A 24,998-nucleotide genomic window follows, 5' to 3' on the forward strand; every position below is an offset into this window, starting at 1 on the left:
GGGAAAAGGCACCTCAAGAGCTAATTTATCCCGTCCCCCTGCAACCAGGCAGAGACCTCGCTGCCAAGCACATGTGAAAGCTATTCTTGAAAATCTTTAACAAAGCAGGTTCTTCAGTCTCCCCAGACAATCTATTCTACTGCTTTGCTACCTTTTTAATTAGAAAATGTATAGCTAATATCTAACTTAAACCTTCTTTGTTGCAAATGGAGTGGAGTTTTTCTCAGCCTATTCCCAGTGGATGTGGGGAACAATTGATCAGTGTCCTCTGTAATAACCTTTTGCTTTTGGGAAGGTTGTTATCCTGGTGCCCCTTAGCTGCCTTCTTTCTGAAACCATCCAAGCTCTGTCTTTCCCCACTTTTCCTCATTGGCCAGGCTTTCAGAAACACTTGTCAGTCTTGAAATCCTGGTACAAAAGGGAAAAGGTGATTGCTGCTGATCCAGGAATAGCAGGTCGGTGCCTCTGTGCTAATGTGGGACAAATGAGCTCAGGAATGAGACAGCAGACCCTTGGCACTGAATGCACCAAAGTTCAGACCTGCTATTTTGGGGACTGCTCTAAATGGGGTCAGGCTGGTGGTGCCAAGCCGATGTCAGCCAACAGCAGAGCTGCCAAAGGCACAAGGAGGTTCTTAGCACCTGGATCTCTCCTGGGTAAAATGCACCCAGGTTACAGACAGAGCTAAAATGAGCAGCTCAGGGAGCATCCCTGTCATCTGCAGGTCTGGAAGGTGCTCCCACTCCTTCAGTGCTCATTCCTTCTTAGGAGGAGTTGCCATAAGACCAGACAAAGTGTTGGAACTCAGCACATCCCTGTGGGTGTCCAGAGTTGCCAGGACCCCTGCCAGGGGGCTCAGAGACCCTGGCACAGAGCCCAGAGCACCTGTGGGTTTGATTATGACCCATGGGGCAAATTACCAGCTTTGTATGAGGACCTGAAAGCCACAGAAGTTTTAGTGTAATAATAAAATTATCACTGGGTGAAAATGTAGATTGTGGAATTTTTAGAATAGGGGTTTTGGGGACAAGATGGAGGGACTTGGGCATGTCCAGCCTTTCTTCTTCTTCTCTACCTCCATCTTCTGCTGTGATGCTGGCACTTGGGGATTGGTTTAGAGTAGAAGCTCACTGTCTAACATAGGCGATAGGTATTGGAAAGTAATTGTAAACATTGTACACGTAGTTTGTAGTATAAAGAGACAACACCACCCCAAGGGCAGTCAGAGTGCTGCTGGCTGTCCTGATGGACAGACCTCGGCTGGACAGGAGGAAAATTTTATAGATAAGATACAATAAACAACTCTGAGACCGAGAACTGAAGAACTCCAACTCATTCTTTGAATGCACGGGCTGAAACAGAGACTGTTCTCATGTCTCAGGGCTGCAATAATCAGCAAACTCCCCAGAACAAAGCAGCAAAAAGCAGCACTGCCTGTGTTTGCAGTGTCTGCCTTGGACCTTGGGGAGAGTGAGGTGTTTTTGGGAGTAAATGCCAAAGAAACAAAATCCAAGGAAGCCCCACTTGCAATAGGCAAGCTGTGAACTTGGAGTGGGGCAGAAACCCAGAGTGAGAAACAGGATTTAGGTCCCACTGACCTCAGAGGAGCAATCCTCTCCTCTCCTCTCCTCTCCTCTCCTCTCCTCTCCTCTCCTCTCCTCTCCTCTCCTCTCCTCTCCTCTCCTCTCCTCTCCTCTCCTCTCCTCTCCTCTCCTCTCCTCTCCTCTCCTCTCCTCTCCTCTCCTCTCCTCTCCTCTCCTCTCCTCTCCTCTCCTCTCCTCTCCTCTCCTCTCCTCTCCTCTCCTCTCCTCTCCTCTCCTCTCCTCTCCTCTCCTCTCCTCTCCTCTCCTCTCCTCTCCTCTCCCACTCTGGTTTCCTTAGCAAGTCCTGCTTGCAGCAGCATCTCAGCACAGCCTCCCCTTTCTCCCTGCAGGACATTTCAGCTATTTAAGCCGTTCTCTGGGTTCCTGGGTTTAAAGGAGAGAGGCGAGGTAGGAGGAGAAGGAGCTATCTGGAAAGCTGTTATTTGTATTGATAATAAGCCGTCTCCAATGCATGCCTGCTAAACACTCCCACTGCCTTGTAAGATGCATTAAGGGAAGTTGGCCTTATCTCAGTGCAGGAAATGGACTTGGGGAAGGAGGCACGGAGCCTGCCAGAGTTTAATCTCACTTAGGCACACGAATTTGCATGATAGAAAATGGTGGAATTTTAGTGCTTAAAAAGAAAGAAAGAAGAAGAAAAAAAAAAGGCAAAAGCAGGCAACTGGGGGGATATTAGCGCTTTCCCTCCTTCTTTATCACTTTGCCTGGCCCTATCTGGCTTTTGCTGTTGTCACTGGAGAAACTAATCACCCCTCCCCTTTTGTTTGGTGTAAATGAGTTTTCCCCACTCCTTCCAGAGCCCAGGTTAATCTTCAAATCCCTGCCTTTGTCTGGGAGTTAATTACCTGCTCGGCAGAGTCGGGGGGCTGTGGACACAGGTGGCAGGGGGCGGCAGGGGGCAGAGGTGGCAGTGCTGGTGGCACCTGTCCCCGTGCAGGGAGCAGCACTGCCAAGGTCTGTGCCGGCAAGATAAAGCCTCCAGTGGGGCTGCAGTGCCCCAGCCGGCTTTGTTTCAACCATCAAACTCTGCCCAATTAATTTTCCTTTGATGCCACAAGCCCCTTTCACTCGTGGGACATCAAGGAGAACTTTTTGTTGCTTTTGCTGCCTGGGAAATGCCTTTGCTGGGAGGAAGGCTCAGTCCCTGTAGTCATCATCACCTTACCGGTGAGGCTGAGCCTGTGCCACCAATGCCTGCATTGCACATCCCTGGCTTGGGAGCAAGAAGGGAAAAGGGATTTGCCCAGACACTGCTCATGTTTGAAGCCATGGGCTGGAGTTTCACACTGGGTAAGATGCTCCCCCTGCTTTTGGCATGGATTTACTGGGGTGTCCACACATTTCCCACCATGGGAGCAGCTGTTCCTTCTAGAAGCAAAGGCAGGTTTAGATAATAACTCCTAAAAGGCATGGGGGAGCTAGGAGAGCCTCCCAAAGCAGTGGAGGGGAGGAAACCAGCGGCAGGAAATGGAAATCCTCCCTCACTTCGCCTGTGCTCTCGGCTCCTTTGACTGATGTGCTCCTTCCCCGGCTCTCTTTTGTTGCTAATCACCGTCCCTCTGTCAAAGCATCCTTGCCTTTTGTATCAGGGCTGTCGTGGAGGACTGAAGGTCTCCCACACGCTCTCACGCACTGGCCTAGTTTTTGGCTCTTTATCCTCGTTTTGCTCTGCCCTCGGGGAGCATCTCTGCAGGTCCCACATCCATTACTGCCCCTGGATCTCTCCATCTCCCTCACACCCTCGGATCACAGCCCTTGCTTCTCTGGGGTGTGCTTGTCCATGTTCCCCTGTGGAGTGGCCTCGTACCAGGCCAGGCTCCCTCCAGCCTCCCCAAAGTCACTTGACCTCTTTGCAAATCAGTTTAACATCTGTGAGGCAGAGATTATAATTGTCACCTACTTCACAGGGGGGTTGATGAGGATTAATTCATTAATGTCGACAGAGGTCTTTGAAGATGGAACGCTCTATCTGAGAGCTAAACGTTATTATTAATTAGCAATTATATCGTGGGGTGGGAGCAGGGAGGGAAAAGAGACTCCAGAGTCTGTACTGTGGAAGAGTTTGCCCTGGGCTCACTTTCTGCCCTTGCTGCAGCTTCAGGCTGCCCCAGTTTCATGTCCCTGCTGCTACTGGAGGGACCCAGGCATGCTGCATCCCACTGGGGGTGTGTCCCACCATGCTGCTCCTTCCTGGAGCTTGTGGATGAGCCTGCTGGTGTAAAGAGAGGGAGGGATGGAGGGGTGAACAGTGCTTGAGTGAGTTCACATTGTTACAAGGAGGGCACCTTGGTAATAGGGAGTTTGGGATGAAGGGATGTCATAGAATCCCAGAGTGGTTTGGGTAGGAAGCGACCTTAAAGACCCCTGGTTTCATCCCCTGCCATGGGCACGGACACCTTCCACTACCCCAGGGTGCCCCAGCCCTGTCCAACCTCACCTTGGACACTTCCAGGGATGGGGCAGCCACAGCTTCTCTGGTTAACCTTGGCCAGGACCCCACCACCCTCATTTTAAAAAATGTCTTCCTTATATCTACTCTACATAAAACTTTTTCCATTTCAAGCCATTCCCCTCCAGGCTTGCCTGGCACCCCAGTGATGAAATGGGGCCAGGCACTGCCAGAGTCATGGGAGGATGTATCCTGTTCCCAAGGACAAATAATTGGCAGAAGACTGGAGCAGAGGAGAAGGAAGATCCAGTGATTCACAGGACACACAGACCAGTTTAATTTCCTTCCTGTTTTTCTTTCTCACATACACCCAGGCTGTGGCTGATTCCTGTTTGTGTCCCCAGTGAAGCGCTAATGCTGTCGTCCTGTTTGCCACTGGGTTCCTGACAGAGTTCTTTGTGGTCCCCTCCAGATGTCCCGTGCCTCAGTGCTGGGGGCATTCCCACCTCTGGAATCCCCATGGCTCCACTGTTTCCATCCTCCCTGGCTCAGCTGTGTGCGCTGCCGTGGCAGCGAGGAGAGCTCCGTGGAACTCTCTCTGCTACTCCCTCAGAGCTGCGGAGGTCACCCTCGCTTCACCCCTCTTCTAGAAAACGAGAGCCTGCTCCTCTTTGAGCCTTTCTGAGCACGCGAGCTCCCAGCAGCCCCGTTCACCCAACCTCTCCAAAGGCTTTCAGGAAGAGGTCACCTGCCTCACCCAGAGCCATTCAAGAGTGACTCTGCTAATCCCTTCTGCGGAGCGGGTGAATCCAAGAGGCCAGCGGCTCCAGCAGCTCTCCAGGCAGGGAGGACTGCTGGTGGGGATGATGAAACAGAAAAGCCTTATCAATATGATTATCAGGCAAAAGATTTTGAGAATATAGAAATTATAAGCGAGATTCAAGTAAAAGGAAGCTTTTAGATACCTCAGTTACTGAACAACTGGAAAACAATGGTGTGGCTGGCTGAAAGTAATCCCCTTTTGAAACAATACCCTCTGCTTGCAGACAGCTCCAAGGATCAGAGCAGACCCTACAGCTTGGCAGAAGAGATTTAAAGAGTAGTTTTTAGGGTTTAAAATGTAGCACAGTATGGTAATGTAATGATTCTTATAGGCTGTATGGAAATGCTATAGGATTTGTATCTTGTACTAGATTGGTTAGTGGGAATCAGAATATTCAACACAGAAGAAGATTTATGGTATTGTGACAGGAACCTCACTCTCTTATGCTCTTGCTCTCTTGCCCTTTTACTCTCTCACCCTCTCATCCTCTCTCCCCTCTCTTCTCTCAGTCCTGCTCTCAGCTGTGCCTGGCAGCTCCCAGCAGGGCCCTGCACCCAGGCCCTTTGCAATAAACCCCAAGTTCCAGCCCTGGCTGCAGAGATCTCTCGTCTCCGTCCATCCCGACCGTCCTACCCCTGATGCTCCTACAGACTGCAGCTGTGTGTGCCTCTCCAGATGTGCAGCACGTCCCCTTCCTTCCCCATGGATTTACCAGCCAAAGGGGTGGCACAGTAGCACCCAGGATGTGTGTAGGGTACTCCCACTGCCGCGTGTGGTTTCCAGAGGAGCGCTGTGATAAAGCCAGTGGGGGTTTAATGAGGTCACTGCAGTTTAATGTTACTGCAGTAATCTCTTTTGTTTTACTACATTAAAATATTTGTGGTGGAACGGTTGGACCACTGTAATGCGATATCGCTACCTTAATGTTATTGTTGCCATGGCGACACTAATGGCAGCTCAATAACATTATTGCAATTTAATCTTACGACAATAAAATTAAGGGTAGAACAGTGAGACCCCAGCTCTGTAATGTTACTACAGTAACAGCGTTGTTATCGTAGCCGCGGGAGCGGAGTCAGCCCGCTCTAGTGTAACGCCGGTGCCGGCGCTTTGTTGTTACTACAGGAGCGCGGAGCATCCGTGAAAATCACAGCAGGGGATGAATGGGAGGAGATGTCACCGGGTGCGCCGGTGCTACTGCTACCCTGGGGCTGTCAACATGGGGAGGTCATGCTGTAATCCCATCATTTATTCATCTAATTCCTCAATTGTGGTGTTTTTATCGGGGTCTGTCCTCTTCTCTCTCCGTTGCTGGAGCTCTTTGGAGCGGGTCTGTTGTTTTAGCGGCAGTAACTCTGCAGGGAAGGATTTAAAGCACTGCCTCCATCTAGTTCCAGATCCTTCTGCCTGGCGTTTTATAGCATGTGGCTGTTATGGAGTGATAACGTTTTATATTTATATGTCATCTTTCAATGTGAAGGATCCTAGCACAAGCTACAAATTACTGCCGTGCTGCAGGGCCAGGCAGACAACCCGGCACACGCAGTGTGCCAGAGGAGGGGTTTCATCCAAGGGCACTGATTCCTGTGCAAGTGAGAGTCTCCTTTGCCCAGAGGATTTATCCAGAGTCCCCAGACTTTGTGAGATGGGGCACAGATCTTTGTGCACCCTGAGCCAGGTACCTCAAAAAGCACCTGCCATCGCTGGCAGGGGTATGGGCAAAATTCCTCCTTTCCTGGCTGGCAGCATTGTATCAGGGCTGGAAAGGCAATGGGGGGACAAGGCGCAGGTGACAGCTCTGTGCCACGCAGGGGCTCGCTGCAGTTTTCTCCATCCTCCAGGGGAGGGAGGCAGAGCTGCTGATCTGTCCCGAGCATCGCAGAGCTCCCCTCGTCCTGCCCAGACCAGCGCTCCTGGGGATGCACACTTGCCATGCCCAGGGCTGTGTGCTTTTAGCCGAGGGATGTGCCCACGGATTTATGCTTGTCATGCCCAGGGATGCACACTTTCTGTGTCCAGTGATTCACGATTGTTTTGCCCAGCTCTTGCTGTGTCCAGAGATGTGCACTTTTTGCCAAGAGATAGAGGTTTGTTGTGCCCAGGGATGCAGGTTTGCCATGGTCAGGGATGCACTCTTGCTGTCCCCAGGGATGTCTGCTTGCTGTGCAGGGATGCACTCCTGCCATGCCCTGGGATGAAGGTTTGCTTTGCCCAGGGATGTGTGGTTTGTGTCCACGGATGCAGGTTTGCCATTCCCAGAGATGTAGGTTTGCCATTCCCAGGGATGTAGGTTTGCCATTTCCAGGGATGTGTGATTTGTGCCCAGGGATGTGTGGTTTGTGCCCAGGGATGTGTGGTTTATGCCCAGGGATGCAGGTTTGCACTTCCCAGGGATGTGTGGTTTGTGCCCAGGGATGCAGGTTTGCACTTCCCAGGGATGTGTGGTTTGTGCCCAGGGATGTGTGGTTTGTGCCCAGGGATGCAGGTTTGCCATTCCCAGGGATGCACTCCTGCCATGCCCAGGGATGTGTGCTTGCCTTGCTCAGGGATGCACATTTGCTGTGCCTCCCCACCTGCCAGCCATGCTTAGTGCCCCAATTGCCCACTTGCCCACCTGAACCATGCACCTCCTCTCCTGCTCAGCAGGCAGGAGTTTTCCCTCTGCTTTTAGCCCCTGTGCTCCCTCCCAGCTTCTCAGATCTCCATCCCCAGACAGCTCTTTGGCACCTGAACCTGGGGGTGTTGCTGCCTGCCCATGTTCCTACAGCCCAGCCCCAGTCTGGGCCTGCTCAGGGCAGCAGCTGCTCCACTCCCCTCGTGCTTCAGCATTTGATCTCTCTCCATGAGTGTTTGGATTCTGACCACGGCAATAATTCCTTCTTTGTCCTTTAATAAAAGACCCGTGAGCTCCCCTTGACACCGGAGCTGGAATCGCTGGGACCTGGGGCGTCCTGTGTGCCAGCTCTTTGTGGCAATCTGGTTCCACATCCATCCTGCCAACCCTGCTCCTCTGGGGGTTACATGTTTGAAAACATGAGCAGCAGCTCATCTCCCATTCACTGTTTTTCTCCATCATTTGCTTTATTAAATATTGATTTTCTGTTGCATTATTAAAACTTAAGTCCTGAGCATAAATTCAGAGTTGATACTTTAATCTGGCTCTTCTTTTTGGCCTTTAAAACTGGTTTTTCTGGCCAGTCTCTCTGGAGGCGAGTCCAGAAGCAAAAACCTGTTGCAGAGGCTTGGGGAGTCAGAGGATGAAGCAAAGGGCTCTTCCCAAGGGATTTTTGTCTGTTTGGTGTAGTCTTTGCCATGAGGGTGGTATCCATGGGGATCCTGGCCTGCAATCCTGCACAGACCTTGAGTGAAAGGAGGTTGGGGAGGAATCAGCCAAGTTTTTTCAGGGGATTTTGTACATTACTGGCAACCGGAAGGATATAGCCCTCTCTTTTTTTGGTAGCACAGAGAAATTGCAATCTGGAATGGGAATTTAGCCTGGAGCCACTGCGTGGGCAGGGTGGCAGTGAGGCATCCAGCCTTCCACGTGCCTGGCTCTGCTCCCTAGGGTTTGCTGCCTTGCTTTGCCAAAATTGCCCTGCTTGGGAGTGGGCCTCTGCTGAGGACAGGAGCCACAGATGGCAATGCCTTGTCCTAAATGCATTCCCATCTCCTGAGTGGTGCTGCACAAATCTGTGTTATTTTACCCTACAAATCCTCAGCAAAAAACAATCAATGTCCTTGGCCAAAGCTGCAGGCAAAGCCAGATGAGCGTGCATGGTAGAAAGCCACCAGCAAGGCAGGAGCAGTGCAAGTGGCCACCAGCACATCCTTGATGGCCACGGTGGGTAGCTCTGACCCCCAGTGAGATCCCTGCTCTCCTCCCATTCCCTATCAGAGAGCTGCACGCTGCCAGCTGCTGCCAGACCCCATGCTGCCAGCAACCAGGTGTCTGAACATACTTCCAGAGCCAAGAGAGCTCCTCAGCCAAAAGGGAGGAGGGGAAAGCAGTGTGGCAGCACCGGCAGGTTCGGGAGGATAAAAAAAAAAAAAAATTAAAACAAAAATTAAGAAAATGAGAGAAGAAAAAAGGCAGAGGGAGGTTTGCAAATGGCTTTTGGATCCCCCATCCAAACGGGGCATGGAACCTGTGCCTGGCAGCTGCTGTGCTGAGCAGTGATTTAAAAGCAGACTCCCAGCAGCAGGGAAAGAGGCAGAGGGGGAAGCAGATGTGAACACAATGCTGGAGATAAAGGAGAGGCCAAGGCAACAGCTGCCAAAAAGCTGCCAGGCCCTGCCACCTCTGAGGGCTAGAGAACCTCCAGCAAATATCTCCAGGCTTGAGGACAGGCTGGAGGGAGGTCACTGGGACAATAAAGGGGGAAACTGGGTGGAAAATGTGGGGTTTTTCACACTGTTCTTGCTTGGGTTTTGAAGGAGACGGGGGAAATGGGAAGGACGAGCTGCATTGAAACCTGGGGAGAGATGTGATTTTGTTTTCTTTCTGTTCTGGTGATGCAATGGAGAAGAAAGAGATTTAGAAAGACAAGGAGAAGCAGGAAGTGAAAAACAAAAAGGCAAGGATCTTTGTAAAAGATGTGGAAATGTGGTTGTTCAAATAAGATATTGAAACGTGGTCTTGATTTGTTTTGGTCTTGATGGGTTTTCCATGCCTGCTGTGAGGCAGCAGTGAAACCCCTTTATCCTCCAGAAAGGAGGTGAATTTGTACCTTAGTCTGTGACTGGATCCCTGGAAGGGATCAGCATGGCCCCACTGCATGCAGGGGACAGGGCGAGGAGGTCTTCTTGTTTTAGGTAGATCCATATCCTCATATAGAAAGAATTGTGCCCTGTGAGGGTGCTGAGGCCCTGGCACAGGGTGCCCAGATGGCTGCCCCATCCCTGGAAGTGACCAAGGCCAGGCTGGACGGGGCTTGGAGCCCCCTGGGATAGTGGCAGGTATCCCTGTCCATGGCAGGGGGTGGGAATGAGATGACCTTTAATGTTCCTTTCAACCCAAACCATTCTGGGATTCTGTGATTTTTCATTTCTGGCTTACTGGTCCCAGTAGTAGAGATGCCCAAAAGATTTCAGCTTTCCTTTTTGGTAGCATCTTGTATCATTTCCTGGGTAGGATTTGGGATGAGACAGGAGAGGCCACAGACCCCGTGCTGGTTTGCTGTCCTGTGTGAGATAAGATGAACAGGTCTCAATCCACCCTCCTCTCTGCCCAAGTCTCCTGCCCACTGGGCCCCCACAGCCACCAGACTCCCCAGTTTGTGCCCCAGGCTCTGCTTGCCTGGCCCAGCATTGACACAAGGCATCAACAGAGATGTCTCCTCCATGGTTTGCTGTCCTTGTAATCCCTCCTCCCCGCAGCCAGCCCGAGAGCTTCAGCCTTTGATCCTCTTCCTCTTTTGCAAACACTTCTCCCTGCTTGTGAAATTAAATCTCTCTCACAGCGATTTCCTTCCCTATCTTTTCTTTTTGGCCAAGTCTGTCTGAAATACTCTCTCTTTTTTTTGCTCCTTCAGCAGCAGGGCTATATAATTGATGGCCTCGCCAAGCTTTCTGCACTGAACATTAAACCCTTCCTGCCTTGGCTCCAACCGGAGTTCATTACTTTCTGAAAAGCTCTGTTGTCTGTTTGTGCTCAGATGATTGTTGTTGTGGAGGGGAGGATGTCGTCGGCACAGAGAGAGGAGGAGGGGTTGGATTTGGCCAGGGCTGCTTTATAATCAAATCTCTCTCCCTTTAGCAAATTTTTGAGTGGAAAAGGTCTCTTTTAGTAAAATTGAAATATAGTACTCTCCTGAAGCAGAAGCACAAAGCTCAGGGTCTGAATTAGTGCAGCAAAATGTTGTCTGGCTCTTGGGCCAGTGGGAAAACGCTGCTTTGCAATATTCCCCTGCTCAGCACTGGGCAGGAAGGACCAGAGGCTGCTCCCATCACCACAGGCTGATTCCTGGGATAGGCATTTCCTAGGAACCTGCTGTGGTCATTCCTTCCAAGCTTCTGCATCCCAGGAGCTGCCCTGGGAAGGATGAGCCCCACACAGTCCCTCCAGCACTGTGGTGTCCTCATCCTGGAGCTGGGGGTCACTCTATGTGTGTATGTGTGTGTGTTTTTACATGATGCAAATCCTTTCTGCACATTTTGGCCTTTCCTGGCAAGACCAAGTGGTGCTTTCTGTGCTTTGCCCTGTGCCGACAACGCTCCTGGCTCCCCATCTACCTCCGTGGGCTTTCCGCGCTTAAAACACAGCAAGGCTGAGGTGATTACAAGGATTGGAGATGCAGTGACACTTCCCTGCCAACAAGTAATTGATTTATTAAAGACATTACAATACATTCATGGTTGAGCGTGAGAGTTTCCTTTGAACTGGCTCAGAAATCCGAGGGGATTGTGCCTGGTTGCGAGGGACTGCGGGCAGAATAAATCTGGGCTCCCCCATCGTCTCCCCCCCGCGCCGCCACAATTTCATTTCCCTTTGACTGGCGCGAGTAAATATCACAGCTCGACAACTCCAGTCCAGTGACTGGTGTGATCCAATTTAATAGCATTTAAAAATTCAAAGTGATTGTTAGCCAAATGGAAATGTAAGATTTCATACCCAGCCTGCCTTGGGGAGGAAAGGGAGAATTAGGGAGGGTGCGGGGGATGTAGACAAATGGACTAGATAAAAAATAATGGAAAGTAACTTAATTAAGAGGCTCGAGTCAAGTTAAAAACAGTAATGATTTTGAATCGGAGAACCACAGGTATTAAAAATGAAAGGGAAAGAGGAAAGAAAGGAAAGGAAAGTGTGGATAAAAAGCCTCCAAAATGATTAAATGGGAGGAAAAAGAGGCATAGGAAGAATGGGGTAAAAATAGTCCATCCATGTAAAGTAGGAGCACATGGGGAATAGATGGTGCTGGTGATGAGGCTGGGCATTAGGAAGACAAATAGGGAAATTAAGGATGCTCTGGCGGGGATAATTCCCTGTGGCTTTTCTGGCATTCTCGGAGGCACGAGTGTGGCCGAGAAGAAGGCTCGAGGGCTTTGTTTAGGAGGAACAGGAAATGAAGGAGCAGTCCTAATGGGAAAGGAGAACAGCCCCCGCATTCTCCAGGCACATCAATATCCTTCCCTTGTGGGACCATCGCTCCCTGCTTTTCCTCTGCTTTTAGCTCTCTCAAATGTTGCTTGGCTGGGTTGAAATTGGCGATTGGAATTTTAATTGCCCCTCTATGTACAGGGATACACAGCTGTGTCTCGGTGGCCTGATGACTGATTCTTAACTGTGGAGCTCTCATTCTGTGCAGCCCAATGGAAATACCTGCCCTGGCAGCCACCCTCACTCTCCCTGTGCCTTTTTAATGTGGCTTTCCAAGCTCCACAGAGCCTGAGATGCAGGTGCTGCAGAGCATTGATCTGAACAGGCACTTCTGGCCCATTTGATCTTTGGGCCTCATTTCTCCATCCGTAAAGTGGAAATAATAATAAAGCTCCCTTATCTCCCAGAGTTTGGACGATAGGGATAAACCACATTTGAAGGTTTGGGAAGGACAGTGAGCATCATCCCACAGACTCTGGATTGTTGGTATTTTCCCTGCTGCTTGTTCCTGGCACCTTTGGCCAAGCTTTGGGTTGGTCCCCTGGGCTTGAGGAAGCTGTGAGTTGGCCTAGAAATGTGCCTTGGGAGAGGATGAGGAACCAGCAATATTCCATGGGAGGGGTGAGGAAGGCTGGGGGGTCTCTTGGAGTCAAAGAAGGAGAGACTGAAAAAGCAGGGATGTAAAGAAATGACTAAGAGGAGTAAGGAATGGATCAGGGCATCTTTGGGAAGGTAGGCCTGCCTCTGTTGGAGTGATGGGTGAGTCACAAAAGATGTGTTCCCATGGGGATAGGAGGAGTGGCAGCACATGGAGGCATGGATCACCTCACCTGGGGTTCATTTTGAACTGCTGGACCTTGCTGACCTCCCACTTTGCGAGCTTTGTTCTCCCACTTCACAAGCTTTGCTCTCCTACTCTGTTCTCCCAGACAAACAGTCTGGGCATAAGTAGCAGCCTCCAGACCACCTAATCAGACAATAACAGGGCTGTGCTCTCTGCCTGATCCATTAATTTTTAACTGGAGTCAAAGGCAAAGATGGGAAGAAGCCTAAGCAGAAGTAAAAGCCCTGTCTGGAGCACGAGGGCACCTGGAAGAGCTGGAGCTCAGGAAGGATGGGAGGAAAGTGGCTGTCTAGGAACAGGCAGTGCTGGCAGTGGAGGGATGTAAATAGATAAATGAGACAAAAAGGGCATGGATAGACTCAGAAGATCCAAATAAACTCAATCAAAACTTGAGACTTTCTCATGGTTTCCACATTAACACCACAAATCTCAGTGGTTTTTGAAGTAAAGGCACCGGGTCCAGCGAGGCATTTGGGGAAGCACAGCTCATCCTCCTGCGGGGGTGGGAGAGCCGTGTGCTCTGCCTGGGCACGGGCTGGCAGCTCCTCGAATTAGCTGAGTGTCAGGGTGGAAGTGCAATCACAAACACTTACTTTGTGCTCCAGCCCTGCGAGAGGGAGCACGAGAGCGAGAGCGCCGAGATAAGAACAAATATGCAAGAGCGTAATGTGTTTTTAATGGAAGGGAGATTTATTTCTCTCTGTGTCTTTTTAAGCCTCTAGATAGATCATAAAAAAACCCAGCCCAACCCACACACAACCTGTCTGCCTGAAATAGCCGAAATGTAATTTAAAGAGCATCATTTTAACTAATACTTCACTTCAGAGACACCTGCCCTATATTCATTGGAGATGCAGGCTGCATTAGAGCATCTGATTTATCTTTGGAAAGGATGTTTGAGCTGCTTTGTTCCTGTCAGGTCCTTTTTGAGGAGTGAAGTGGCACAGGGCAGTTTGGCGAGCTCAGCCCTTGGCGTGATGCCCGCTCTGCATGGACAGAGGAGACAGGGAGAGCCCCCCTGCTCTCCAGCAGCAGAGTGGGGAGCAGGAGGGTGGGGCACGGCCACTCTGGCTGGTTGTGGGGAGGGGAGCTGGGGGTTTGTGCAGGATTTAGCAGGACAGCATGTGTCGATGGATCAGATGAGCAATATCGTGGATATTTGCTGTCCATTGGAGACTCCAGGTTGGCTGGGAAGGGTTGTTTGCAGGTACATCCATTTGAGACACGTGTCCTAAACCAGTTCTGTGCATCTGTCCCCATGGAGAAATGCCCCCCTGTCCATTTCCTGTGGCCATAGGCTCTGGGTATCTCATAATTTCTTATGTTGTTGTCTTTTTCACAAGCCTGCAAGGATGAGAAATTCTTGTCATTACATTGACGGAGAGATGAGACCAAACGAGACCAAGGGTTTTGCCAGGAGCACTCTGGCAGAACCAGCATCCATCCATTTTTCTCTGCACTTATTGACCCACAGCAAGGATGCTTTTCTATGATTAAAAATAAAGGAAATTCCACAAATCATGCTTTTCTCCCAGAGTGGAGGAAAGGATCCCCTGCTGGCCTGCATCCCCCAGCTCCCAGGCTGGTCCTAATCATCTCCAAGCTGGGGTCACCTATGGAGGACAAGGGAGTGTAGGGATGAGTGCGAGGAAAGATGGGGAGAGGAGAGGAGAGCTGCTGTGAAATCCCTCGCTCGCCCTTTCTGATCTGAAGTTCACTTGTAATATTTTCCCCAGCTCGGGTTGCTAATGCGTTTTGTTCTCCAGAGTGTGCGTGGCCCGGCTTCCCGCGCAGCCTTTAATTAGTTTCTGGATGATGACATCTCCGCCGAGAATCATCTCGTCGTGTCCCTCCGATCTTGGGGGGAGATAAAGGAATCTAATAAAGACATTCAGCATTTCGAGGTGATGGGTTTGACAAGCTTTGTATTAACCACAAGTCGTGTTCAAACTTTCTGGGGTGCTGTCAGCACGCTCTGGCTCGTCCCCACACAGGGATTTTCCCAAGGGTCTGATGGAGACTTCACTGGTACCCAGTGGGATGAGAGGAGCTGGGGACCCTGCATCCCCTGAGCAGGGTGTGACAGAGTCACTGTCACTTTGTTGGTCACCGTGGAGGCAGTTGTGAGAGAGGCTGTCGTGCCTTGAGCAGAGGTGTCAATAATGCTGGAAAAATGATGCAGGTGTCTTAAGGATTCGAGATCCTTCAATTTTCTGCCTTTCATGAGGCGTTGCTTGGCTTACAGGGGGAATCCCAGGTGGCTCGGGGTGCAAAAACTGGAAACTAGATCCGTGCAGCGTGTGTGGAGTTGAAAATGAGATCTGTCTAGACAGGGAGCTGAACTGCCAAACACTCCTAGTTTGTCTGCATTTCTTCATGGATAATAATGAAAAAAACTTTGCTTTTATATCTTTCTTCTTGTTTTCTTTTCACTCAGCATCATTAGACTCATTTTAAAGGAGGCAACGAAGTCCAGAGCTGTGCCACATCTTCCTTCTGGCATTGTAACATTAACACAGAACTCTCCCAAACCTGAGGGAGGGATTCTGCCTCCTCTTAAAGCTGCTCATTAACAGCCATACAAAGAAACTATGGTTTGATTCCCCACAGGTGTGGGGCTTGGTGTTAGGTGTTTTCTTCATTTTTTTTGCTAGGAAAAATGATGCAGATCCCTTCAAAGTCTTGAAAACAGGGGAGTGAATCCAGTGAGGCAGCATCCTGACTCCTGAGGGAGCTGCTCTTGATCCAGGCTCGTGACCTGGACCCATCCAGAAATCAGGGGAAAATCCTTGTGCTCGAGCCCCGACTCTCCTATTGTGCCACGTTTATTGTGGTGTATCCCTTGTTGACTGCAGTAGTAGTGCTGATTTATGCTGTCGTAAGTGGAATCAGATTGGGCTCCCTTTTGGCACTTAGCTATAAAGTTTGTCTGCAGAAACCCTGCTGTTTATGCGGTGAATTATACCCGCGTTCACAAATACTTTACTAATGAATGATTGGGAACGTCTTGTTTCCCCCTCCTCCTCTGAGTTATTATGATGCTGTGCTGTATAACCTGCTGCAGAGACGGGCGTAAAAAATCTCGTGTCCTCCAAGCTTCCCTGCAACAGGAGCTGTTACCTGGTTGGGAAATCATTTAGACACATTTCGGTGCCGTATGACACATCTCATTACGCCTCGCTTTAGAACGAGCAATTGTCATTAGTTATTTATTAATTGCTTATTAAGGTCGTTATGTATGTCCTCTTTGTTTCCAGCCTACTTTTTTCATGGCTTGGGCTGCTGCCAGGTTTGTGAAGAGGGGGATCAGTCCCTTGGTGGAGCTGTGCTGAACATGGGAAGGGGGTGGTGGTGCCAACCCAGGGTCCAGGCAGCCCTGGGAAGCAGGATAGGCACCCACAAGGGGTTTGTGTACAAACCTTTGTGACTGAGCAGGCTCTGAGGCTGTGTCTGCCCTTCCTCACACCTTTGGACAGGCTCAAAACACCTCCTGATATGATGGAAGGATGATATGAAGGAAGGATGAAATGATGGAAGTGTGATATGACAGAAAGACAAAGCCCTCTCTGCTTTTCTCTTAACTATAATTGTGTTAGAGCAACACAAACTGATTTAAAAGCCCATTATAATACACCTGTAATTGAAGGCACAGGGCTCTCAATTTGCTCCCTGAAGGCAGAAAGCTTTGGAACACAAAAGAGAGAGGAGGCACCATGGAGGTGCCTGGTACTGTGGCAGCCAGCACTGCACCTTCTCCTGACCTGGCAGCTACAAAGTGCTCTGGTTACACTCTGGAGGAGCCCTGGAGCTGGACATTGGGTCCCTGCCTTTGGCAGCCCCTCAGTTGCCTGAGGATGGGCTCAGTTTGACTCAGCATTGCTGTGAGCAGGGATAGGACACCCAGGACTCCCCCTCACCCAATCCCAGTGGCAGGACCCATGGCAGCAAACTCTGTAAAACACAGGGAAGTCTGAGTGTGACAGCAGTGAGAAGCTGTAAGAAGCTGTTATGAGGAGCAGGAGCAGCATCAGGCTGATGCTCAGGAAGCTGCCAGTGCACATCACAGATCGCCTGCAGAACACAAGTCTGACTCTCCCTCTTTTTCTTTCTTCCAGACACTTTTATAGTTGTTCTTTGTTGTTTCCTTTGATCTGGAGCAGATGTTACTCGTGCTGGAAGATGGAGGTTTGCATGTTTTATGAAAGGGAAGCAGGGCTGGGCTTACCAGGACAGCCACTCTCTCCCAGGCTATGCCAGGGCCTGAGACCCATTGGCCGGGGCAAACACCTGCTCTGCCTCACTCCCACACCAGAAGGGGTTTGCCTGTCTGCAAAGGTCACAACTGTACTTCTGCATTACTTTCTTGGCTTCCAAAACTGCATAGAAAGGGGGTGCTTAAGCCAAAAAAGTGCAATTGCTCCTTGAAGAAGGAATAGGCAACTTGATTTGAAGTTCCCTTGCCAGTCTGAGGTGGAGAGGTTGTTCCAGATGCACCCTCCACTCAGCCTGATGTGTGGCTGAAATTTGGGGTGCTGGGGTGAGGGAGCCAGAGATGGGGGCAGGGGCTCAGGGGGAGGACAGCCCAGGCAAGCAGCACAGTTAGTACATGCCAGGAAGGTGGGTGGGGAGCTGATGATGATGGAAATGGAGGTGGCAGGGCCCAAGCAAGGAAGCAAAGCTGGTGATGTTTATACAGTTTGGGATGAGCTGTAAAAGGCAGCTGGAGCAATAATCAGGGAAGGCCTCAGTGCTGCAGTGGGTGCCATGGGAGAGGCAGCAGAGGAGGTGGCAGAAATGCCTGGGGAGCCCCACCACATTCCCAGGATGTGAAGATCTGTGTGCAGCACTGCTGCGGGATGCAGGCACGGGATCTGTGAGCTGCACACCTGTGCTGGCAGGGGCGGGTGTTTGGAGGTGAAAGCAGAGCAGGGATATCGTCTGTGCCAGTGGCAGGAGGGTGTCTGTGCGCCAGGGAATGGATGTGTGTCGGCAGGCACATATGCTTGGATCCAGAAAGACATCTATCACCTGCCTGAGCACCCTCAAACGTGCAGCTCACCATATGCTTTGGTTAAATATTTAAGCAAGCTGCTTTCTGTCCTGGGGACTCCTTGTGTGCACCTCATTGGGGCGAGCTGGGGGCGTGCCCAGGGCACCTGCAGGGGGCTGAGAGCACCCAGAGACCTTCCCCAGAACCGTGGTGAAGATGGAGGGGGAAAAAAGAAAGAGTTGGATCAATAAAGCACCAGCCTGCCTGTGGGGAAATCTGTGCAGTGTCACCGGAGCAGCTTGGCCAACACTGCCATGTTTAATCACTTCCGAGCAAGAGAGATGCTGAACACAAAAGGACTGCCTGCAAGGAGAGGGTTCCCGCCTGGGAAGCCTGCATTTACTTAGCTTTATTTATTTATTCATTCCCAAAGGGGCACAGCTCCATCTGCGTCCTGCTTTCGGCACAGGAAATGTCTCCTCTGCCCCACTGCTGCAGAAATGCCAAGTGCTGGTGAAAGTCCTTTAATGCAGAGGGAATGGAAGCGCCAGTGACTGTTAAATAATATTAAATATATACTTGGATCATTTATTTATTAAGATTTCCCTCCCTAGTCTGATAAAAGCCTTACAAAACACCTGTTGTGTCTCTAGAAAGGCATTTGGAATAGTTTGTGCAGTAAAATATTCAACTATTTAATTAGCATACAATAACCACCGTGTTAAATCCTACCACTGCATAGACAATTCCAGACTTAGTTAACAGCTTCAGTGACGTTTCTCTGGTTTGCTTCCCAGATGTTCTTGCCTCCTCTCATTCCAGATGGGCCACAGTAAATTGCATCTCCCTCAAAGTGTCCTGAGCTTGCCAGAGTATGGTGAACTTTTGCCCTGTTGCATGAGCAGTTTGAGCTGCTTTTTATAGAATTATGGAAAGGTTAGAGTTTAAAGGGACCTTAAAGACCCTCTAGTTCCATCCCCTGCTGTGGGCAGGGACACCTTCCACTATCCCAAGCTGCTCCAAGCCCTGTCTAGCCTGAGCCTGGCCTTGGAAAATTCCAAGGATGGGGCAGCCCCAGCTTCTCTGGGCAACCTTGGCCAGGGTCTCACTACACTCATTGCAAAAAACTTATACCTGTTCTAAATCAACCCTCCTCAGGTTAAAGGCATTCCCCTTTGTCCTATCAATCAAAGCCAAGTTTAAATTGTTTTAATTATGTTTTATAACCTGGTCAGTTGATTTTTGTCTCTCGCCTGGGTGGGTGCGAATAGGTCTGTGCAGTCCCAGAGTAGCAGTGTAAAGTCTGACTTGCTTTTTTTAAAGCCTCTGCAAAACAAGCTGAATTGGGTCGATGTGGATTCAGCAGTTAAAAACATCAGAAAGGTTCCTCTGTGATGCAGCAAACAGCACATTAAAGATGATGGATATTGCTTTTGTTTTTTTTGGGACTTAGAGCTGGAAGCTCTTGCTGCTTCCCAGGCAAAGGTGGGCGATCACTGCGCCTCCACTTGGCTCTTCCCACCTCTCCAAAATGACCATGGTAATACCCCCTGGGCCTGTTTTTGTTGTGGAGACCACACACTCTGTGTTTTTAGAGCACACATGGATTTCCTGGCTGGCAGTCCCAGCCTCACCAGGAGCACAGTGGAGCAATCATAACGATGTTGTAATTAATTGCATCTCCTCAATGGACCTGGCCATGGGCAGAGCATTCCCAGCTCTGAGTGGTCCCATGAGGAATGTGCTGTCCCCTTAGTGACACTGAAGCATATTAATATTTTTTAGGTGTTGTCTTTGTGCCCTCCACTGTCCTGCCCCAGAGCCCCCTCTGTTTGGGAGCAGCTGATCCAGGGCTGCTCTCCAGTGCATGATTAGCAGATTAGCCATCATGCCCAGAGCAGCAAAAAAATGAACTCCCAGAAGCCCTTCAAAACAGAGAATAATTCATTACCCACCTTGATTTCCACTTAAAATGTACTTTAACTACACTTCCAACTACAAACCCTAAATCACCATCATGTTCACAAAAAATCCATCATTTTTTATTTTATTGCACGGCACTGGCATGACATAATCCCTTCCAGAGCGTCTTGGAGTGCTTTACGGATCAATAAATTACTTACCTGCACAGCAGAGGCATTGCGTGCAAGGCCATTGCAGTCATTCCGGCTTGGCGCAGCCCAGGAAGGTGTGGGAGGTGGGGAGAGGCAGGGAAGGGAGCCCCAGGAGCGGGGTCCAAGTCAGGATTCGGGGTGTTGGGCTGCAGCCCCAAGTGGGGAGATGAATCTGGCTCTCCCAGCAAGGGTGGAAGGTGTGGGTGATTTGTGGCTCTCCTGCAAAGCGCTGCAGCGGGGTGCCAGTGCCTGCTAGGCTCTGGAGAAAGTCTGGAAATAAACCTGAGAACGTGACAGTCTTTATTATATTCTGCAGGTGCAGGCTGATAACAGCAGCTGATGCTTTTCCCTCCTACATCCCCACCAGAAGATCTCCCAGCCCTCCCCAGCAGCCACATCGTGTCCTCTGCTCATGCAGCAGCAGGAGCTGGGTGCTCCCTGCTTGCTCCCCATCCCTTCCCAGCCCCCTTCTCATCACCCCCATCGTGTACCTGTGTCCCCTCCTGGGACCTGGACCCCCTGTATCTGACTCACTCCTGCATGCTCTGGGTGGCAGTGCCAATGCAGGGGGATGGTTTTCATCCCTGCAGAATTTCCCTCCCTTTGCAGGGTGGTCGACCTCAGAGGCTCCTCAGCAGATTCTCTCTTCATGCCCAGCTCCTCTTGGTGCTCCTGTGCTTACAAGGGCCTGGCAAAGAGGAAAAGCTGCGGGAGTTTGAAGGGGATGACTCGTGTTTCCTCAGGATGATGCAGCTCTGCTGGGAAGGGTTTGTCATGGCTAGGAGGACACAAGGAATGCTGGAAGTGGGGTAGGAAGAAGTACTGTCTCACACCACGGAGGAGTTTCTCGAGCCTCCCTAAAATGACTGAATCCCCTCTGGCTACAGTTTCTTCCCACTTCAGCTGTGTCTTCTCTGCCCCCTCTTTTCCCTGTTTCTTCCTGCCAAGTCAGATGAGACTGATGGGCTACTGCAAAAATTGTCAAAGCTGAGGGAGGATGGAAATTCAGCCTCCTTCACCCACAGTCTAAGATTTGAGTTGAAGCAGAACCAGTTTCATTTTCCTTCTCCTCTTTGCATCATTGCAGTGTCTCCAAAAATCACCGAGATCTCTTCTGACATCTCCATCAACGAGGGCGGCAACGTCAGCCTCACCTGCATAGCCACGGGCAGGCCAGACCCAACAATCACCTGGAGACACATCTCACCCAAAGGTAAGAACCAAACATTACCTGAAATATTTTGGGAAGGGCACAGCACTCTTTGTGAGTGGCTGGGGAGGGGTCGGTGGCTCCTTGTGTTGCCAGGAGAAGGTGAAATGCACCAAAAAGATGTGACTCAACACAGGACTTGGTGACTTTGGTGGAAGAACATCCATCCTGGTGGTCTGAAAGAGGAGCTGATGGTTTTGGTCCTGTGGAAGATTGGCTGTAGGTGCCAGGTTGGGGTTGTTGTGCTCAGAGGTTTATAGAATCAGGGAATAGTCTCTGTTGGAAGGGACACACAAGGATCATGGAGCTCCTGCATGGGGCACTTGCATTGCACATTGAACGTGCTTGTCTGGCCATGTTTTGAAAATTTTTCAGGCAATTCTTACAGGTTGCTTCAAAGGAGGATTGTAAATAGTGCAAATGAGCAGGAAAACACATGAAGCATTAATTGGTGGCCTTGTTAATTGGTAAGCAAACCCTCAGCAGAACTGTGTGGGTGTGACTGCTGGGAAGCAAATTCCCAGGCGTGCAGGACCGTATAATTTCAACCCCTTTTCCCAGCTGCTTTTTGGCACTTGTTTTGCGTTTTGCTGCCCTGTTATTCCCAGGCGGTTGCAAGGCTCTCGTGGGTGAGCTGGGGGTGAGATCCGGAGGCTCCGGCTGGGATGAGCCGCGCGGCCAAGCGGCAACGCCTGCCTCTGATCCTCTGATCCTGTCTAAGCGCTTCAGTTCCGCCTCAGAGTCCTGTTTCCCCTGGGGTTTTACCAACGTGGGCTGTTGTTCCAGACAACTGCCTCAAGCTCTCCTTGGGGATGCCCGGCCAGGCTGTCCGGCAGCCAAAGGAGCCGGCGCAGGGGCGGCAGTGGCGGATGGCACCGTGGCTGCTCTCCCTGCCCAGCTCCTGACGAGGGCTGCGGTGTCTCGTTGCAGCTCCATTGATTTTTTGCTATTTGTCTGTGCTGGAGGGAATGGCTGGGCCAGATCCATCACTCTGCAAAGTCCAGGCTGAGCAAGCTGAGTTGGTGGCATCTCAGCCCCTTCCCTTGACAGGAGCCTCTACAAACCATTCCCCCAGAGCACATTTTGGCTTTCCACTGTAGGTGGGCTTGCTTCTGGGCTGGTGGTTTTGGTCAGGGTCTTTGTATGGATCCATGTGCTCCTCCCCATCCCTGAGCGTCTCTCTATGGAATCAAAGTTGCTGTCACATTTATGGTCGAGGCAGTCTCCATGTGTTCCCACCTTGAAGCCTCTTCTTCCTACTCTTCCCCTTGTCTACCCTGACAACATATTTTTGTTTTGCTCAGCCTCCTCAGTACCTGTTTTTCACAAGCATCTTGTTTTCCCACAGCCCTTCTCTCCTTCCTACATCCCCTCCTGCTCCCCAGAACCCTTGTCTCCCACTCTTGTGCCCCTTGCTGCCTTCTCCCACATGCCATCCATCCTGTCCTAACCAGGCTCCCAGCTCCTGATGCCTCTGTCTTTCACAAGGGCTATTTTCTGTGTTTGCTGCCATCCAGCAGGTTTTTTTCCCCAGGGAATCTTTACATGCGCTTGAACCAGATGTTTCCATTTTACTTAGGACTTAGCTGCTATGGAAACTGAGGATGCACCAGGAGAGGAAGAGTGAGCTAATCAGAAATTACCTGTGGCGCTGTGTAATTTGCAGCAGCAGCTCTTTCCTGATTTTGGCCATGATTAGGCATTCTGCTTTCAAAACTCAAAGGGAACAAATGATCACAGAGATTTACCAGAGCCTGGTCTCCTGCTGATGGAGGGTGATGAGCCCAGAGGTGGCCCAGGACAACTTCCATGGCTGCCCATCTCCGTGGGCAGCTCCTCTGTTTCTAGGTCTGCCAAGGCACCAAGGGGAACCTCTACTTCTCCATTTTGCATTCACCACACACAGCAGAGATGAAGATCGGGAGTGTGAGGACTGAAATGAGAGCCAGAGAAAATGCATAGAGGTGCTATAGCAGATCAGGGATGTAGGATACATTCTAATTCAGAGTGCCAGGGCCAAGCAAAACCCAAAGCTTGCTGCTGGCCCCTCTTGGTTGTTCTACTCATCCCATGGGAAGTCTTGAGCGAACTGCCTCCTGTTCCTTCTCACCATCTTCCTCCATCTCTCTTGAAGTGGTGGAGAAAAGGGACAAGGGAGAATTGTTTGAGAGAATGCTGGTGCATAATTTAAGGGCTCCCACAGTGAGTGGGGAAGTGGCTCTCAGCAGTGCTGCTTGGCACAGGCTGTGTGTGCCAGGCACGGCCCCACCAGGAGCTGTCCCCGAGCTGACACTGGTGAGTGCTGCTCTGTGCAAAGGCACTTCACAGGTTTTATGATTTCCTTGGCACCTGCGAGCACACAGTGCACCTGTTGGTGGGAAATGGAGCAAATAAGAGTGTTTGCTCACCAGGGAGTGCAGGGGAAGGCCTTTCAGAGGATACACACCAAGAGCAGCCCGGCTCCCTGGTGACTGATCTCACTTGAGACCCTGTGCCAGCCACTCCAGGCTCCTCTGACTGCTTGGCTGTTCTGTCTCTGCTCCAATGAATTTGCATTCAGTGGCTTGGGCTGGTAAACTCTGCTGAATTTGCCTGCCTGCAGCTGTTGCCATGATCTAGGAGTTGTGAAACCCATTTTGGAAGCTCTCTTTGGTTTGGGGGCTGGAGGAATTCCTGCAGCTGGGATGAGGAGATCAAGTTCACAGTATAACTCAAGAGCTCAGTGGACCTGAGCAAGAGAGTTTTCTGCTTCTGATTTTGAGAAATGCAGGTGTGTTGGTCTTGTTGGTGCCTCCATTAGTTCTCAGACCTTGGTCCTACCTGTGCCCATCCTCATCCTCCTGCATGAACAGAATCAGGCTGCTGGCTCTGGAGAAGTGTTTTGTGAGCCTGTGGCCAGTCCAAATAAGGTGTGATAAAGACTGTCTTCTGTCCCTCTGCCTTACTTCTCTCTGTCTTATTTTATTTCTCCTCCCAGTAATGCTGTATTAACTCACAGCAACTCCTGTTAATGCAGCTGAACAGATTGAGGTGGAAAAAGAAGTGAAGCTGCTGGAGTCACAGCTTCTTCTGCCTCAGCAGAGGAGGCTTAACAGCTTAGAGGCTTTGTCCTGGGCTTGGATGCTCCAGCTGGCATCACAAGTACCAGCAGAGCTGCCAGGCACTGGGGCTTCAAAACTCAGCTCTGTGAAACTGCTGTGAGGTGCCAAGATCTGGCATGGGACGGGGCAGCTCCATCCCTTCTTGGTACCCCCGTGGGGCCCAGGCCCTTGGGATGGCAATTAAGAGAGGCACCTTGGGGGTGAAGGGACAGAGCAAAAGAGGCAAAGAGGGAGAGAATGATGTAGATAACAGAGGCCTGGATGTAACACCTGGCATGAAGGCAGCAGCATGTGCCCAGGGGAGGTAGAAGTTGCACAGACTTGGACTCAGGGGTCTGAAAGGCAATGCTCTGTGTGCCCATAAACGTCCATTTTGCACCCTTAGGTGCAGAGCACGTTGTGTTTCTGAGTCTTTGGCTGGATTACAGCCCCAGCCTCGCGGTGCCGACGCTGTCTGTAAACTGCAGCGAGGTCTTCTGGTTAATAGCCTGGTTTTGGTCACTCAGGTGTTTCCATAGTTACTGAGCTTTTTATTTATTTTTGTGGGGTAACTGATGTTGTCATGGCAATTGTCATATTGTCAGGCCAGTTTTCATCTCTCAGTGGATGAAGGCTGAGGTTTCTTGGCTGGGATGAAGCACAGCACGCTGGGCCACCAGGCTCAGGGTGACGCCAAGGCACTGGCAGAGAGAGTGGCACCACGTTGAGCTATCCAGGGGATATTTATCTGTGCTGCAGACACAAAACTAGTCATGCCTCCCATTAAGCTTGGGAAATGTGCCAAGGAATTGAAGTGAGGGATCTTCCAGGAGGAATGAAGGCTCAGC

General features: G+C 50.6%; 1 protein-coding gene across 4 annotated transcripts in view; it reads left to right on the top strand.

Moving 5' to 3' along the window:
• Positions 1–24,998, top strand: part of NTM (neurotrimin) — a 389,377-nt gene that overhangs the window by 340,429 nt on the left and 23,950 nt on the right. For all 4 annotated transcript variants that reach the window (XM_036397397.2, XM_036397400.2, XM_036397396.2 and 1 more), the window contains one exon: positions 20,948–21,073. In XM_036397397.2, coding sequence (XP_036253290.1) covers positions 20,948–21,073 — 126 coding nt within the window. The remainder of the gene's footprint in view (positions 1–20,947; positions 21,074–24,998) is intronic.

This window comes from Molothrus ater, chromosome 22 (assembly GCF_012460135.2).
Source record: "Molothrus ater isolate BHLD 08-10-18 breed brown headed cowbird chromosome 22, BPBGC_Mater_1.1, whole genome shotgun sequence".
Classification (NCBI taxonomy): Eukaryota; Metazoa; Chordata; class Aves; order Passeriformes; family Icteridae; genus Molothrus; species Molothrus ater.